This window comes from Nerophis lumbriciformis, linkage group LG06 (assembly GCF_033978685.3).
Source record: "Nerophis lumbriciformis linkage group LG06, RoL_Nlum_v2.1, whole genome shotgun sequence".
Lineage (NCBI taxonomy): Eukaryota > Metazoa > Chordata > Actinopteri > Syngnathiformes > Syngnathidae > Nerophis > Nerophis lumbriciformis.
In genome coordinates, this window is record NC_084553.2 from 17,687,314 (window position 1) to 17,706,446 (window position 19,133).

General features: G+C 39.1%; 1 protein-coding gene across 1 annotated transcript; it reads left to right on the forward strand.

Annotated features, from left to right (window-relative positions):
• Positions 1-13,704: 13,704 nt before the first annotated feature.
• Positions 13,705-18,893, forward strand: LOC133608533 (hatching enzyme 1.2-like). Its single transcript, XM_061963826.2, has 7 exons — positions 13,705-13,854; positions 15,201-15,356; positions 17,903-18,023; positions 18,097-18,275; positions 18,373-18,454; positions 18,542-18,666; positions 18,768-18,893. Coding segments are annotated over exons 1-7 (798 nt in total). The 5' UTR covers positions 13,705-13,721; the 3' UTR covers positions 18,770-18,893.
• Positions 18,894-19,133: the final 240 nt, after the last annotated feature.

A 19,133-nucleotide genomic window follows, 5' to 3' on the forward strand; every position in this document is an offset into this window, starting at 1 on the left:
TCCTTCCTGGCTAATTAACTGGTAGTTGGGCTGACTTCCATTATGTTGTGACCTTGCTCGTGTTTTGGGTGTTTGTGTGATTTTGGCATTTGCAGCATTTTTCTTTGTGAATTTTTAAAATCCTGTGAATCAATTCCTCGAGTCATGCAAGTAATTTGATTACAAAAAAATATTGTGTTATTTTTTCTCCTTCAAGAAATCTGCAAATTCCTAAATAATAATCATGCCATCTCTCTTCTCCTGCTTAACCCAGGTCCGGTTGCGAGGGCAGCAGCCTAAACAGAGAAGCCCAGATTTCCCTCTCCCTAGCCAATTTGTCCAGCTCTTCCCGGAGGAACCCGAGGCAATCCCAGGCCAGCTGGGAGATCTCGTCCCCCCAATGTGTCCGGGGTCCTCACTATGTCCTCCTACCGGTTGGATGTTCCCATGACACCTCCCCAGGGAGGCATCTGGGATGCTTCCTGACCCAATGCCCAAACCAGCTCATCTGGCTCCTCTCGATGTGGAGCAGCAGCTGTTTTACTCTGAGCTCCTCCCAAATGACCAAGCTTCTCACCCTATCTCTAAGGGATGGGTGAGAAACCAATTGGCGAAACAAATTTTCGACGCTTGTACTCGTGATCTTGATATTTTGGTCACAACCCAAAGCTCATGACCATAGATGAGGATAGGAACATATATCGACCGGTAAATTGAGAGCTTTGCCTTCCAGCTTAGCTCATTCTTCACCACAAAAGACCGATACAGTGACCGCATTCTGCAGACGGCGCACCAATCCGCCTGTCGATTTCACAATCCACTCTCAACACGTCAACAAGACTTTGAGGTACTTGAATTCCTCTACTTGGGGCAAAATCCCCTCCCTCTTACTCTCTGAGCACATCCCCCCCAGAGGGACACAGACAAATGCCTTCTCCAAGTCCACAAAGCACATGTAGACTGGTTGGGCAAACTCCCATGCACCCTCAAGAACCCTGTCGAGAGTAAAGAGCTGGTCCACAGTTCCACGACCGAGACGAAAACCACACTGCTCCTCCAGAATCCGTGGTTCAACTATCCGGCATCACCTCCTCTCTGGTACGCCTGAATAGACCTTACCAGAAAGGCTAAGGAGTGTTATCACACAATTGTTTGGAGCACACCCTTCAGTTCCCCATCTTAAAGAGAGGAACCACCACCCGGGTCTGCCTATCCAGAGGCACCGCCCCCGATATACACGCAATGCTGCAGAATCTTGTCAACCAAGACAGCCCCACGGCATCTAAAGCCTTACGGAACTCCGGGCAGATCAGCCCTGCCACCAAAGGAGATTTTTAACTACCTCAGCCCCAGAAATTGGAGAGCCCACCACAGATTCCCCAGGCACTGCTTCCTTATAGGAAGACATGTTGGCGGGATTGAGGAGGTCTTCAAAGTTTTCTCTCCACCGATTCACAACATCTCTAGTCGAAGTCAGCAGCATACCGTCCCCAACATGCACGTTGTTGACAGTGCACTGCTCCCCCTTCCTTGGGCGGGGGATTGTGGACCAGAATTGCTTCTGGAATTCGTTTTCAATGGCTTCCCCGAACTCCTCCCATGTCCAAGTGTTTGCCTTTGCGACCGCCAAAGCCACACACCGCTTGGCCTGTTTGTACCTGTCCGCTGCCTACGGAGTCCCATGAGCCAAAGGACATAATAGGACTCCGACTTAAACAAGTTGAAAAACTTATTCGGGTGTTACCATTTAGTGGTCAATTGTACGGAATATGTACTGTACTGTGCAATCTACTAATAAAAGTTTCAATCAATCAATCAATCACCGCTTGTGTCCACCGGTGGGTTCTGGGATTACCACCACGACAAGCACCAACCACCTTGCGGCCACATCTACAATCGGCTGCCTCAACAATGGAGGCACGGAACATGGTCCACTGGACTCAATGTCCTGCACCTCTCTCGTGACATGTTCAAAGTTCTTCCGAAGGTGGGAATTGAAACTCTCTCTGACGGGAGACTCTGCTTGACGCTCCCAGCGGACCCACATAATGCGTTTGTGTCTGCCAGGTCTGACCGGCATCCTCCTCCACCATCGGAGCCAACTCTCCACCAGGTGGTGATTGGTAGAAAGCTCCGCCCCTCTCTTCACCCGAGTTTTCAAAACATAAGACCGCAAATCTGAAGACACTGTTACAAAGTCGATCATTGAACTGCGGCCTAGATTGTCCTAGTGCCAAGTGCACATAGGGACATTATGTTTGAACGTTATGGATAATCTGTGACTAGCACAAAAATCCAAAAACACAACATCAGGTTAGGTTAGGTTAGGTTAGGTTAAGATCTGGGCTGCCGTTTCTCCCAATCAGGCCTCTCCAGGTTTCACTGTCATTGCCAATGTGAGCCTTAAAGTCCCCCAGCAGAACAAGGGAATTACTTAGGGGAGCACGGTCCAGTACTTCCTCTAGCAAATTCAAAAGGCAGGTATTCTGAACTGCTGTTTGTTGAGTAAGCGCAAACAACAATAAGGACCCGTCCTTCCGCCCGAAGGCGGAGGGAAACTACCCTCTCGTCTACTGGGTTGAACTCCAAAGTGCAGGCTCTGAGCCGCTGTACTGCCAACCCCGCTCGTTGCCTCTGACTGCTTGCAACGCCAGATTGGAAGAGAGTCCAGCCCCTCTCGAGAGGACTGGTTCCAGAGCCCTTGCTGTGCGTCGAAGTGAGTCCGATTACATCCAGCCGTAACTTCTTCACCTTGCGCATCAGCTCAGGCTACTTCCCCTCAGGCTAGGTGACGTTCCAATTCCCAAGAGCTAGCTTTTGTAGCCAAGGATGGGACCGCCAAGAGGCCTACCTTCGGCTGCTGCCCAGATCACATCCCGTCCGTCCTCTTTTCCCCCTCCTATGACTGGTGAGCCCATTGGAGAGAAAGCCACGTTGGCTTTTCGGGCTGTGCCTGGCTGGGCCTGTGGCATGCATGCCATTGAGCCCCATCTCAAGGCCAGGCTCCAGAAGGGGTCCCGGTGACCCGCATCCGGGTAAGGAAAATCTGAATCCTTGTTTGTGTCTTTTCATCGAGGTTTCTGAGCTGCTCTTTGTGCGGTCCTTCACCTAGGACGTGTTTGTCTTTGGAGACCCTACCAGGGGACATAGAAGCCCCCAGACAACATAGCTCCTAGGATCATTGGGTCACTCAAACTCCTCTACCACAATAAGATAGCAGCTCAAAGAGAAGTCATGAACACACTGTAATATGTCATTTAGTCTTAGTTATTTCAAAATTAAACCAGTTCATTGTAAAGTGAAATGTCTTATTTTATTTTGTGTAGGGACGGCGTGGCGCAGTGGTAGAATGGCCGTGCGCGACCCGAGGGTCCCTGGTTCAATCCCCACCTAGTACCAACCTCGTCATGTCCGTTGTGTCCTGAGCAAGACACTTCACCCTTGCTCCTGATGGGTGCTGGTTAGCGCCTTGCATGGCAGCTCCCTCCATCAGTGTGTGAATGTGTGTGTGAATGGGTAAATGTGGAAGTAGTGTCAAAGCGCTTTGAGTACCTTGAAGGTAGAAAAGCGCTATACAAGTACAACCCATTTATCATTTATTTATTTATAATTGCTCTTTAACCAAGCAAAAATATGTTTGATCAGATTACTGAATTGAATAAATATTCAGTTGAATGGAACATTAAGTAGAGTAAAATATTGCATAACTGCATATGTGTTTTAAAAAAATATATAATTATTTGGTGCTTACATTTTCTGGTGATCCAAACTGGCTCTATACAGCACACAATTGTGAGGAAAATGCAACATTTCCACAGTTTCGACCGTTATTACTTAAAGAGAACTGGCCTTGTGAAAGATTGTTTGTCTTGGGATACAGAGGAAGTATTTACTTCTTGACTGTTGGTTGCATGCATATGTTTGAAGTGAAGTTCTCCACAGTGCAATGTATAAACAATTAACATATTGCTGCAGCTGTTAAGTCATAATATTAGAATCATTTCCCCTGGACAGTAGTCCTGTAACAAATAAACTTTATTTTGGAAGGTGTTTTATTCACCATTTGCGTCCATTATGGTTTCTGGACGCAAACAATTCATGGTTGGTTTTGATAACCTATTGCATTTTAACTTTAGTATTATCGTTTCATGCAGCAAACATATATATATTTTTTTAAATAATAACAAATACTTAAATACCTGCTTAACAACCACACGTATTATTTCAAAGCAAGTTATCCATGTGTGCGTTAAAAAATATTATTAATCAAACGCATATGCAATTTTGTAAAAACGTCATGAGCAAGGCTGGCTTTATGTAGGGGCAAGAGGGGGCAGAGCCCCCTCAAATAAATGCATTTCCCCCTCAAATCAAAACCTTTGAAGTTGGAAAAGCACATTTAAATATACTCACAAAAATAATATATTACCAGTTTTCAAAATTATCACCAGTAGCCTAGAAATCCGCTGAAAAAGGGACACGATACACTCGTATCATTTTCCCTCATCTCTGTCCCTTGGCTCCACGAATCTGTGCACACACAAACAAACACACCATTCACCCCAGCCCTCAGCAAACCAGTGTCGACAAATAAAAACGACACGAAAATATTGACAGAAAGCAAATACAATCATATTTAATTTAATCTTATAGATGGGTGGGACAAGTTCAGAATATCACAGTTCTTTATTAGAGTCGAATATGTGAGAGGATGGAGTAAGCTACGAAGTACAGCCAATCAGATGTTTTTCCTTGTCAGATGAGAACGTTTAATTTCTCACCGGGGGCGCCAAAACAAAAATGTGTAGATTTAACATGTTCCACATTGTAATAAGAGAGAGAAAGTGAAGCGCAGACATTTTGTTTTTGATGCTGTATGATGCCATCAGCAGGCAAGTCATCGTGACATCTATACAACTGTAAGTAAGCAATGTGTATTTACTGCTTCTACCACACTCATAAACAAATTATGATGAGGTCATGCATCGTAACTCCTTTTTATAATACATACATGCCTGCTTCGCCAGAAGCGTAGCATAAAAAAAACAGTTTTTGAGTTTCTCCATGTAAATAAGTGGAGAATACAGAAACTTTGCGGCATGATGCAGCTTACCTAATGAGAAACTAGTCTGAGAAGAATGTTGTGTATTATTCATAAGACTACCGTACTTTTCAATACTGTAAATGTTTTAATATTGACTATTGTGTGTACTCAAGATTAAATTAAATTTAAGAATTAGGCCATCAGTGTTGTGATGGTTGATAAAATGTAGATGAAGGATACTTTATTTTATTTAACCAGGAGGGATTTCCACCTTATTATGATCATAATATGGCATACCTCAGTGACCAGTAGAGTGGAAAAACAAGTTGCCTCCATATTGGAGTTATTATCATTTATATCTAATTTACGTATGACACCAAAAGACTTACAAAGTTTGAGAATAAATAGATATAATCAAAGTAGTATCAATCTCACACAGATTCCTGAGCCATTTTGAGAGATAATGAGGATGCCAGTCACGTGATTCTTGACGTAGAGTCAGGACCCCCAGATCCCTTCCCCATCAACAACAATGCTAATCAAGCAGACTTTGTGAGAGTCAACAATGATTACTTTGGGAAAAATTGTGATCCAGAACCTTACATTTTGGTGCCCAAACACAAAGAGGATGAGCAATGAATTTTAGAAGCCGAGTACTTAATGGAGGCAGCTTTATTGGAACAATATAGCATTTGCAGCATTGTTAGGCGCTAAGCATTTAAACTAACCATAATAAACCATTATAAAACAAACACTTACTGTAATATTTCCACTCTTGCTGAGATGCCGACCGATGGTATTCTCACATAATTCTGTTTGGATGAAGATTCAATTGCAATCCTTACGAAGGGTTAACAAAAAGTTGCTGCAACTAGCATCTTTTTGTATCTTTTTCGCCATCTCGGGGGATGTCAAAGTCGACCAGCCTCTCGGTCCATGGCCATATTTGTCTATTATCAGGTGAGAGATGCATGAAATATAATCTAGAATGAACTTTTAGCAAGTTTGAGACCTAGCAGGAGCAAACGCCAGCTTAGTGTGGCAACAATAGCAGTGTAAGCTATTGTTGCCACACTGCTATCAATGCGCAACTAAAATAGACCATCTGCGTTGGCGCTTACAATAACAAAATTGCTCATATTTGGTTAATTTTCAGGTCAAGACATGTATATGAAGTTTTGTTTGGCGGTTTCTGGATGTTTTTGGAGAGGGTAAATAGACGCAATAGGACCCTCAATCTGTTGACTCAATTCTTAGGTATTTATTTTGAATGCATAAAAAAAGTCAAACATATGTGTTCTTGTCTCACGTAACGATTGGGAATGATAGACAGAATGTCTTTCCAATTTTTGCATATTTCTAGTATGACTGATCTGATAGTGCAGAAGCGTTACACCAGTGACGTAGAATCTACGGAAATATTCTGAGCGCAAGATTCAAAATGAATTTTGAATATATACTGAATTTTGTGGCATTTTGTGATGTTTCGACTGTGTTTTCAAACACTTTGCGGAATGTAAATACAATTGCATATGGATTATTCATGGATACAATGAAACACAAATAAGCATATAAGGTGAACTTGTTTTACCACTCTACTGGTACTTTAAGAGTGATACCAGCAGGAGCTTCTTAGTCTTCAGGTGGGACACCCAAGTTGTACAAGTCGGAAAGTAGAGGCCTGACAGAGTGCAATCCACTTCTCCAAGTTGGATTTGGTCACATAGCTAAGAAACACATTTTATGAAGAAGGATGTTACTATTGTATAAGCACAGAAAAAAGTGCTGGAGCATAATGGAACAGCGTCGACACATGATGCCCCCTTCACATTTTGGACTGCCCAATTATATATGCCTGCCTAGAACCAGCCCTGATCGTTAGGCGATTTTACATCAATATTCAGATCAATATTTACTGTTACATGCGGCACTCTGAGGGCAGCCATAACTTTGATGTGCCGACTTGGCATACACATCTGAGCTGTCAATTAACATTGAATTTTATTAAAGTGACCCCAAAAAGCACGGTTAGTACCACTTGGCCACTTGATCAAAAATGACTTGCTCTTGAGTTGCTCATGTATCTTTATAAGAAGTAAACTCATCATACCAAAAAGTAAGAAAATCAGTCTGGACATCATTTTAATTGCTCATTTTAAGGTGGAAAGATATACTGTCATTTCCGAGTCTCTCAGAGTCTCCAAAACAGTGGTGTGTGTCATCATTGGAAAGCACAAACAAAAAAAACAAAAAATTCTGTCAAAGACAAACTTGGGTGTGGTTCAAAAACACAACATTTCTGTAACTTTCAGTTCTAAATGTGAACAAGAATTTATTCCAGCAAAGGTGATTTCTCATCATCTAGAATTGATGTTTCACATCATATTGTTGTGAAGGATCTTCATCGTAGTGGACTTCAGGCCACCGCCCAACAAAAACCTGCTCTCACAGCGTCACATCAAAGTTTGACTGACCTTTGTCAGATTGAACCGAGGATGAATCTTTGAAGTTGGTTCTTTGGTCGTATTAAATACACTTGGGATGTTACTGTTTTTGTTTGACCTTCAACCCTAATTATACTGTACGTAGTGAAGAATGGTGGTGGGAGGATTATGCTGAGGTGTTTTGCTGGTTCAAGCACAGGAAACCTTGTTTCTTGCATATGCAACCACAAAAAACTGTTAATTTTGTCAAGAATAACACCATGAATTCTGTCATTTAGTCTTCCAACAAGACAATGAACAACAAACATCAAGGTTAATCAAGAACTTTTTAACAGACACCAAAATCAAAGTTCTGGAGTGGCCCATCAGAGCCCAATCCTATCAAACAGTGGTCCCCAACCACCGGTACCGGTCCGTGGATCGATTGATGCCGGGCCGCACAAGAATAAAAATAAATAAATAAATAAAAATTATTTTTAATTTTTATTTCTATTAAATCAACATAAAAAACACAAGATACACTTACAATTAGTGCACCAACCCAAAAAACCTCCCTCCCCCATTTACACTCATTCACACTCATTCGCACAAAAGGGTTGTTTCTTTCTGTTATTAATATTTCTGGTTCCTACATTATATATCAATATAGATCAATACAGTCTGCAGGGATACAGTCCGTAAGCACACATGATTGTATTTTTTTATCACAAAAAAATATATATATAAAACATAATACATAAAAAATACATAAATAATGCAGCAAACCACAAGAGACTTTGTGAATATCTAGGGAAATGTTCCATTATTCTTATCAGTGACAGAGCAGGGATAGGCTAGAAATATGTTTTTGGAAAACATTTCATATTAAGCCTTAATTAATTGACATATACATGCATTTTTTACGCAAAACATAGCCCCCAACAGATCACAGGGCCCTGCTTTTCCCTAGACTATGGCTACTGGGCCCGTATATGCTGTTTTCTGACTGCTTGACTCTTTTACTCATTTGTACATTTTGTGGTTTGAATTGTCTTTTGTTTTCATCAAAATGGTTATGTAAAGCTTTTAGAAGACAAAACAGCCTTCCAATTTGCAACCAGAAGGTTCTACGTTCATATCTAGCTCGAACCCCTCTATGTGAAGTTTGCATGTTTTGTTTGCCTGTGTGTTCCCTTCCTCCCACATTCCACAAACATGATAGACTAGAGACATTAGACTCGTGGATAAGTGGTTAAAAAAGTATTATCTTGAGAATTTATTTGTATACAAATGATATAAGGCACAATGTTCAAGGGGGCCTTTTTGACTGCAGTTGTCTTGATTGTGCAAGCATATGTGCAAAACTCTTAGTCAAACGAACCATGCCCACAAATAGAGAAGTTGCAGCAATACAAGTTTTTGCAACACTGTTTCAACAAAATCTTGCAAATATGAGTATTTTAAAAAAGTTTACATACAAACATACATATACAGTATATATATATATATATATATATATATATATATATATATATATATATATATATATATATATATATATATATATACAGTATATATATATATATATATATATATATATATATATATACAGTATATATATATATCATACATACAGTACAAGTAATCTCTATTCCCAGGCTACTATGCTACGTCTTAAAGGGGAACTGCATTTTTTTAAATTTGGCCTCTAATTCACAATTATTTTGTGAGAGAAGCACACATATGGCTTTCTTTTTTATGCATTCCAACGTGTAAATAAAAGTCAGCTAACAATGGAGCCTCTGGGAGTCAATCGTACCTATAAAGCACTGTAAAAATGATCCAAACAGCTACATCAACGTTTTATATACACGCTGGAAGTATGTAATGCACTAACAGACAAATTCATAATAGAATCTAATATTTACATATTTTACAAATTTTAAGCAAACGGAGGCATCACAACATTCACTTTTTCCTTCAACAACAGCAACACTACTAATCATGACACATTTCATGAGAGACATCATCCATAATAACCTGATCACTTACTGTACAATGTCTTAAAATAGTTTGTCTGCGTCAACGTTTATAATTACAATATTGCTAATACTTCACGTAATGTACCCGCACCGGGTTATAAGCCGCACTGTCAGCTTTTGAGAAAATTTGTGGTTTTTAGGCGCGGCTTATAGTGCGGAAAATACGGTAAATGGAGTATTGCTGGCACATGTTTAGGGTGATTTAGAGGCAAAATGGATTACACTCATAAGCACAATTGCTAGCCACCGAGGATGAGTCAATAATTACAAATCAGAAAGCAAAATAAAATTCATATGTGTTCTTGTCGATTGTAAATTATAGGCAAAATTCCCAACAAAAGTGCAGTTCCCCTTTAATGCTGTCCTCAAATTATAATTTTTCTCTACGGCACCTCTCGTTTGTCATTGATTACATTTTTGCGTGGAAAGTAATTTGAGATTTTACTTAGTTCTGTCCTTGTTATTTTCAGCAACATTTTTAAAATACAAAGCATATTTTTTATTTATTTCAGCCTATTGTTTCTCCAGGCCACCAGTGTCTATCAAGCAGCCGCTTCACTTTTGTCACCACCAACTTGTGCGTGTCATGCAGTGGGCACGTGAACCTTTTGCAGTGTCTGTGGTCTTCAGCTAGACATACTCGATAGTTTTTAATATTTTATGTGATCTGACGCTATTTTTATTGTATCGTATTGTACTTATCACTGACTAACCAAACACTAACTTTATTAATTCCATTGTGCATAGAGCTGTGCTCACTCCATATCACATATTAAATGTGTCTTTTTTTTAACATGTTGACACTTGTTAAACTGGTATCTTGTTATTTATTTATGTTTTAGAAAGCTAGTTTCAAGCCCTTTCATGTAATAATTTTGGTTTTCTTTGGTGCATGTACTTGTAAATGTACTGACCGTGCACAAAAACAACTCAATCAGGATTCCGCCTTGCCACGTAGGCACTTTGCTTAGCAAGCTGCTCACCAAGCGTTTTCGAGGTGGAATGGTTTCCAAAATCAGGTCTTATCTCACTTTTTGGTCACGTTTGCTGGATCGGTTAAGTCTGGTGTACATTTTTGTTATTTTCAACGCCCCGAAATACCATTTATTCCAATTATCCACCATTACCATTTATTAGCTGTGGTTCCTCCACAAATATCTTAAAAATAAAGAAAAGAAAAGAAAACTAAAGGGTCCCTGTTATACAAAACCAATTGTTCTTACCTATTGGCACCTGCTGTTGTGTTTTTGGGATCTGCATTAATCTCGAAAATGTAAAATTAAACCGTAGAGTCACTGCGGAGATATTTATAAAACAATCTTGCCTTCCGTCGTACTTCCTCTTAATAAGTCATTTGGAATTTGCTCTGTCCTGTGACGTTTTTCACACCAGTGGATTATCCATATATGGTATAAATTTACCTAAAGTGCTTTGCGCAAGTACGTCATTGTAGTCCATGCTGTAGTCAGTAAGCTCTGTCATTTTCACTATCCTCTTGTTTTGGGTCAGACATGCATCCTCCGCTGTTGCCATTGCTAATACAAATTAAAGTATAGTTTGAATTTAAATATTTCAGTAGACTCGCAATGGAATCACATTCTGACAAAAAAATTGCATTTCTTTTAAAATATTGGGGTTTTCTTTTAATCATGCGACCAAGTTATAAACTATGATTAATCATAACTAATCAAAATTCAAAAGCGTTCTAGATGTAATTAAAAAATAAAACTTCTGACAACACTAACTGAGACATATCTATTGATGTAAAACAATTGTGAGCATTTGTTGTCACTGCTTGACCTACAGGCGAGGTTTAGTCACTGTTTATCCTTGTGTTTACACAAATATGGAATATTTTGTCACATAAGTCACGCAGTGATATTATTTTATAAGTCAGTTAAACTTGGTTCTGTGAGCTGTCATCTGAAATAAAACAAAAACTCACTTCCAACACAGCAGTTTTGAACAAATGTGCGATTCCCATGAACTTTTGCTATGCCTGTGCTCTAACCATATGCTACTGATTAGTGCGACTTTGGCTGACTGTTTGCATTATCCCGTTTATTGATAATCCATATTTGGGCATACTGACTCTGGTTAAAGTGTATAAAAGCCTGCGCACAAACCTGTGCTGTCAAGTCCAAGGAAGCAATCTAAGGTAAGCTTCAGCTGCTAAGTAGCAGAGAAATACATTCTACATTATATACTGCATGTTTTTCAATGACTGCAGCCTTCTTGCTTGTTTTATGGTGAACGGTCATCAAGATATGTGCCCTGCAGGTCTGCTGGAATGGCTGTTTTCAAGTTTTCAGTTGTGGCTGTTCTGCTGCTGTCCGCCTACTGTTGGGCTGACAATCAGGTAACTGAATAGCCTACGGTACAAATTGTTATATTTTATACAGGATGTACAATTACAATACAATTACAATAACACTGTATTTGCTGGAGATATCTGAATTGTATTCATAGGTGTTTTACAGCAAATCCTGTCTTTCTATAAATTCAAGGATAGCTTTTTATCAAAAATTTCCTCTCCAGTTGATTCGCTAAAAGAAACTCTTCTAAAACCAAGGCAGCACCGTCCAAGTCCAATAAGTTGAATATACGTTAGATTTAAAAGATGTACAGTATGCATTAGGGGTGTGGGAAAAAATCGATTCGAATTCGAATCGCGATTCTCACGTTGTGCGATTCAGAATCGATTCTCATTTTTTTTAAATCGATTTTTTTTTTTTTTTTTTTTTTAATTAATCAATCCAACAAAACAATACACAGCAATACCATAACAATGCAATCCAATTCCAAAACCAAACCCGACCCAGCAACACTCAGAACTGCAATAAACAGAGCAATTGAGTGGAGACACAAACACAACACAGAACAAACCAAAAGTAGTGAAACAAAAATTAATATTATCAACAACAGTATCAATATTAGTTACAATTTCAACATAGCAGTGATTAAAAATCCCTCATTGACATTATCATTAGACATTTATACAAAAAAAAAAAAAAAGAACAATAGTGTCACAGTGGCTAACACTTGCATCGCATCTCATAAGCTTCACAACACACTGTGTCCAATATTTTCACAAAGATAAAATAAGTCATATTTTTGGTTCATTTAATAGTTAAAACAAATCTACATTATTGCAATCAGTTGATAAAACATTGTCCTTTACAATTATAAAAGCTTTTTACAAAAATCTACTACTCTGCTTGCATGTCAGCAGACTGGGGTAGATCCTGCTGAAATCCTATGTATTGAATGAATAGAGAATCGTTTTGAATCGGGAAAAAAATTGTTTTTGAATCGAGAATCGTGTTGAATTGAAAGAAAAACGATTTTGAATCGAATCGTGACCCCAAGGATCGACATTGAATCGAATCGTGGGACACCCCCAAAGATTCACCTTTGTGCCTATGCCCTAGTATGCATACTGTGTGAAAGTTTTGTATGTACCTCTGGGTTAATTATGGGGACTGTAAGGAAACCAAATGCTAAACATTAAAATGTGTAACTGTTGTGTGAACAGCTTCAATGATTGTTAAAATAGAACATAAAAACTGCAAATTCTTTCCCGGTAATTTCCCAAAACAACACAATTATCCTACACCATCTCATGAAGTCATCTTTTTCAGTAGTCTCTGTATTTCACTGGGAAGGCCAAGTGTTCCCAAACATGAGACTTTAACGACAGAAGAGGGTTTTTTAAGCTCTGGCTTACAGTTGGCACTAATGCTAGCCATGATTTCACTACTGCTTGTCCCTTTCGGGGTAGCGGGGGGTAGGCGGGGTACACCCTGGACAAGTCGCCACATCATCGCAGTACAGTACACCCTGGACAAGTCGCCACATCATCGCAGTCCAGTAATACTTGTTGCACGACATTTGTTTACCGAGTGGACACACGTCTTCTTTCACTCAATGTGTATTGCGCACGTACGTCTGTGTCGGAAGAAATCTGATTAATAATTAACCGTTACGCCCGTAATATACAGATTTGTGAAGCAATATTTCCTCCAGTGCTTGTATTACGTGCTTGTCATAGATCTACTCATTTAAATAGTGCTGAAGTGCAAATGTCAATACTGAAAGTGTTAAATTAAATCTAGGATTTTTTTGCTTTTTTTGTTTCATGGCTTATGTCCCTCTGGCTCTCTAACGTATGTTTTTTTTTTTCTCTCTCTCTCTCTCTCTCAATGTTTGAAAACAGGCAGGTATGTATCTAATATGATTTTATTTACTTTACTGTACACGTATTGTTATTTTTATGTTTATGTTTATGTCACAAAAGATAGCATTGAAGAAGATTTGAGCGACCTTTCTGTGTCCGAACTTCTCGAGCGAGCCAACAGTAATCGCAGTGAGTACTCCCTAGCACAGTTCACATAGTCTGTACAATTGTCGGGGAAATTGTCGATTCTCCGATGCATCAGAATTGGGACCTAGAGGTTTCTGAATCAATGGACAAACGTCCACACATCAATCATCTAAGTATACTAAATAAAGTAAGACAGACGGTTCTAAAATGCTGATCGAGCTTGAACACACATAGGGAGAGGAGTTTTTATCTGCATATTGCCTTCATATATGCGCAACCTGACTAGACTGGAGACACACTGTCTGAAAACCTCCAAAAAATGAGCTATGAGTCAAAGAACACGTAGCAACTTTTCCAGTTGATTGTTTTGTTAAGTAGCCTAGTTCAGCTGTACATAAACTGGTAGGAAATACAATCCTGTATTCACTTAGTTATTATATATTGTGCAAATTTGTATTTTAGTTCATTTAGTTTATTTTCATATCCAAAATATTCTAGATGTATTATTTGTAGGCAAGTCATTTCCTGTTTTGTTAAAATGCTTATTTGGAAAATGTTCCTGTAAAGTTGATTTGCATGAAAGTTTTCTGTATCTTGTGTTTTATTGTGCCACGAAGTTTCTTAGGCGAGAGAACATTTTAAATAATGATGTCACTGTCAAAGCATTAGGAAAAGGTATAGTCCCACGTTTGCAATGAAAACATAATACACAAGAATTTATATTTAATATAATACAATAATAATACAATATTGCCTACACATAGTATACATTGGTGAAAATCCGATTGAGCTCAGATCTTGTCTTCCAACTTCTGCCAGTAATTATTACCTTCATAAAACAAGTGACTTCTGAATAAGTTATATATGTGTATATATATATATATAATGTGTATATATATATAAATAAATATATGTATAATGTGTGTATGTATATTTATATATACAAACACATGTAACGCACCAGTATTTTGAACAGCTCTTTGAAAGGAACGATCCAGCTCCTTTTAGAGGACATAAATCCCATCTTTATCCCATATCATATGTATATATATATATATATATATATAGGGGAATAATAAAGTACTTCTGATTCTGATATATATATATACATACACACATACAAATATACATACTGTACACATATGCATTAATATATCCATACGTACACAAATATACCCATATATATATATATTTACATATATATATATATATATATATATATATATATATATATATATATATATATATATATATATATATATATATATATATATATATATATATATGTATAATTTGTGGATGCAAAAATGATTCTTGTTTTAAAGACTATATAATTCATAAACAGAGTAATAAATCAGATATTAAACAGACTGTGTGATGTTTTTCAGTCCGCTCTGCTGATGAGCCACTCCTGATTGAGGGAGACATCGCCATCGACGGTGAGGCCGAGAGGAATGCTGACCCCTGTACCAGCCGTGGTTGCACATGGGGCAAGTGGACCGATGGGAAGGTCTACATTCCTTATTACATCACCAATCACTTTAGTAAGTCTCATCTATGCTTATTTACTATTTGATGGTTTACTCAAGTAGTTTCCAACATCCAGATGTGATTACTGTTTGCTTTGTCTTATTATTATGAATTTGTTTGCGCTATCTGCGCAGTTTCGCCCTCTCTTGCGATCGTGTTATAATCTGTCTCATTGTCTTGTCTTCACAAATCCTGCCAGTAGATGGTGTTATAGCTTTAGCACTTTATCTCGATGAAGACAGCCACATGTCCATTTCCAATCAGCTAGCTTGACGCTCCAGTTCAAACGAAGCAAGGGAAACAACATCAATGTATTCAATCGTCCGTGCGTGTTCTAAGACATTTGCACGTACGTGTACCGCTGCATGAAATGAAAGCAACTTTTGAAGGTCAAAACCTTCATGTTTTCAAGTTCAATACATTTTAAAAACTTAAGGTAATGTTGAAGCTCCACATGCTCAACATTTTGCGTCATAGCAAGTTAGTCAAATGTGTGTTCATGGCTACCTGTCTACAGCAGCCACAGAAATGTTCCCCGCAGAGAAGGGTATCCTTGTCCGTGGTGGCCACCTGTAGTGGCCACTTATTTTGTATGTGTATTATATTGTATCCGTATAACGGCTAATATCAAAATGTGCTACAATAATGCATGATGTTGGAAATAGAGTCGCAGTTGTTGTTATTTAATTGTTTATTATTTTTAGATTTTTTAGATAATTTTGGAACAATATTATTTTCTTTTTTTGAATTGCTTTCTTTCATAATGTTTTACTTTAATAGTTTAATATATAACTGCAATTAACGATCACGCTATCTTGCGGGGCCTTGAGTAGTACTGTTATGGTTTGACTAAGGGGAGATGACGGCTCAGACACCAGGGAGCAGTAATGTTCAATAATTTATTATATATATAGTCAATATATATAATAATAATAAAGAATACTAACTAATAAACTAAACTAAGGGAATGGAGTGTCAAAACCCAAGAGTGTGTGTGTGTGTGAGGCTATGTGTGTACTGAGCTGAGGTGTATGTTACCAAGTGCTGTCGAGAGCGAAGGAACACGGAAGTCCGTGGGGCAGACAGATGATCCAGGGCGAGAGAGAGGCGTCGAGAGGTCGTGTCCAAGCGGGAGGTCGAGAATCCAAAAGGGCAGTCCGGGAAGCAAGGGAACAAGAACGTGAACGAGATGCACAGCTTGCCAACTCAGGAACAAAGGCAGATGCTGGAAGGACAAGGAAGAACAATGAAGCACAGAGGGGAAAACGCAGGAGAGAGAGCATAAAGATCCGATCATCGCTTACTGTACGCCAACAGAAGGTTATATTCCGGCACGGCATGGCAGGTTGTGCCGGCTTATGAAGGCAGCTCGCTCATCACGGGCAGGTGCGCAGATTGCAGATTGTCTGCAGGCGTGAGGAGGCACGCCCGCAGCGGAGAGAGAGCGCCTGTGGGCGTGGCCCGCAGTGCGCTCATCAGGACGCAAAGATGAGGGCGCATTGGAATGCGCCCTGGCCGTGACAAGTACACTTACATTTGAATATTATCCCACATCAACGAGCATTCTCCCTTATTTTTTCTCAATCCTTCAACAAATCAGCTTGTTGTCTAATCCCACCATTTGAACACATTATCACCATTGCTGGGGTGAGGTGGCTCAGATGGTAGAGCAGCCGACCAGAAACTTGAGGGTTCCTAGTTTGATTCCAGCTTTCGTTGGGTAAGACACTTTTCTCACCTTGCTCCCAGTGCCCCGCTCACTGGTGTAAAAGTAACTTCAGTGTAGATGATGGGTTTCTCAATGTAAAGGGAGAAAAAGCGCTATATAAATATAATTCACTTCACTTTACTCAATATCGCATTATTCATGTTCACTAATCTAATGCTTCATGTTGTATTCAGCTTCAGCGTGTGAGTTCGTCATGGCAAACTATTTGTTGTATATTATTAGTTTTTTTTTACATTATTCGTATATAGGGATTTGATGAAGACATTTCAAAATGGGTGCGCTTTTTCTGGCTTGAACACCAGTTCCCCAAAATCTCTGCGCACACGCCTGTTAATATCCCACCCTCTTATGGCCTTCAGCATGTAATTTCGCTGCATTAGCTCGTTGTAGTGCAGGACAAAAGAGCAATAAGGTGCAGATATAAATAAATCGATTACTGTACAGATAAAATATTGCACTTTTTCTTATGCATCCACCTTTATGGATGTATGTTATATTGTCTTTATATTCCACTAATTGTAACATACATTAGCCGATGGTGTTCTTACTTTATGTTTTGGTTTTGAAAATGTAACTGTGAGCATATAGCAAACAGCCCATTTAAGTGCTTGCGGTTTGAATTGTCCTATGTTTTTATAAAATTGGTTTTGTTGAATTTTTAGCTAAAATTCTTCCAGTTTCGTGCATGTATTGCATGTGTATATTGTCGCATAGCAGTAACCACAGCAACATATTTGTAACCACGCCACCCTCTATACTAGAGTCTGGCAATTGCATATAATATGTAATATAAAATACTACTTGCCAACAAAATGATGTTAATATTTTTAGCCTCCCGTGAAAAGTCCATCATCACCCGTGGACTGGAGTCCTTCTCCTCCTTTTCCTGTATCCGCTTCAGGCCCACCAAAAGCAGCGACCGTGACTGGCTGAGCATCGAATCCCAAAATGGGTAAAACAGTAAAATAATAACTGCAACAAACCTTTCCATGGCTGCTACTTCTCATCAATTTGCCTTTGTCCAGATGCTACTCATTTGTTGGCCGCCGTGGAGGTAAGCAGGTGGTGTCTCTGGCCCGCAGTGGATGCCTCTATCATGGCACTGTCCAGCACGAGTTGCTCCATGCCCTGGGATTCAATCATGAGCAGACTCGCTCTGACAGGGACAACCACATCAGAGTTCTGCTGCAGAATGTTCAATCTGGTAATGGCGCTGAAGATCCATATCTGTTCCAATAAATGTTCAAATCTGAGAGTTGTTGAAATGTTAAATTTACAACTTTTCAACTTGTGTTTTTTAGGAATGGAGCACAACTTCAGGAAGATTTCTACCCTCAACCAGGGCACTTCCTATGACTACAACTCTGTCATGCAATACCACAAGTATGAAAAAGTGCAATATTCTGATATTATTTGCTTGTGCTTTGTTATGTGTTTTTACATTGTGTCGTGTGTGATGTGATGTTGTAGGTATGCCTTCTCCAAGAACAACCAGCCCACCATGCTTCCCTATCCTAACAGCAACGTGGCCTTTGGCACTGCCAAGGAAATGAGCCGCACTGACATCGCCAGGCTCAACACCCTCTACAAGTGTTGTGAGTGTTCACATTTACGTATCAACAATATACTGTAATACTGTACTTACAATATAGTATATTGTTCCTTTTCTGAGGTATATCTGTGTTAATTGTTTCAGAGGACAGCATGTTTCAAAGTGACGACTGAAAGTCCTAAAGTCTTTTCTGCTTGTCTTCCAAGAGGCATCAGAGTTGCATCTTTGAACTCATCTTTGAATTACAAATAAATGTACTTCAACATGGCACTCTTTGTCATTGCATTGTGTGTTTTGTGATATCCATTTTGTTCTTTGAACTCAAACAATTATAGCTTCACTTTATACAACTAAGAAATGAATATATGTTAAGCCCACAACTCAGAACCATGAGTGTTTAAAGGCAAATGATGGTGGATGTAAAACACACCAAATGGAACAAGTAATTGCAATTTATTCAAAATAATTATGAATACATTGGCCATTTTAGTTGTTAACTTATATACAAAA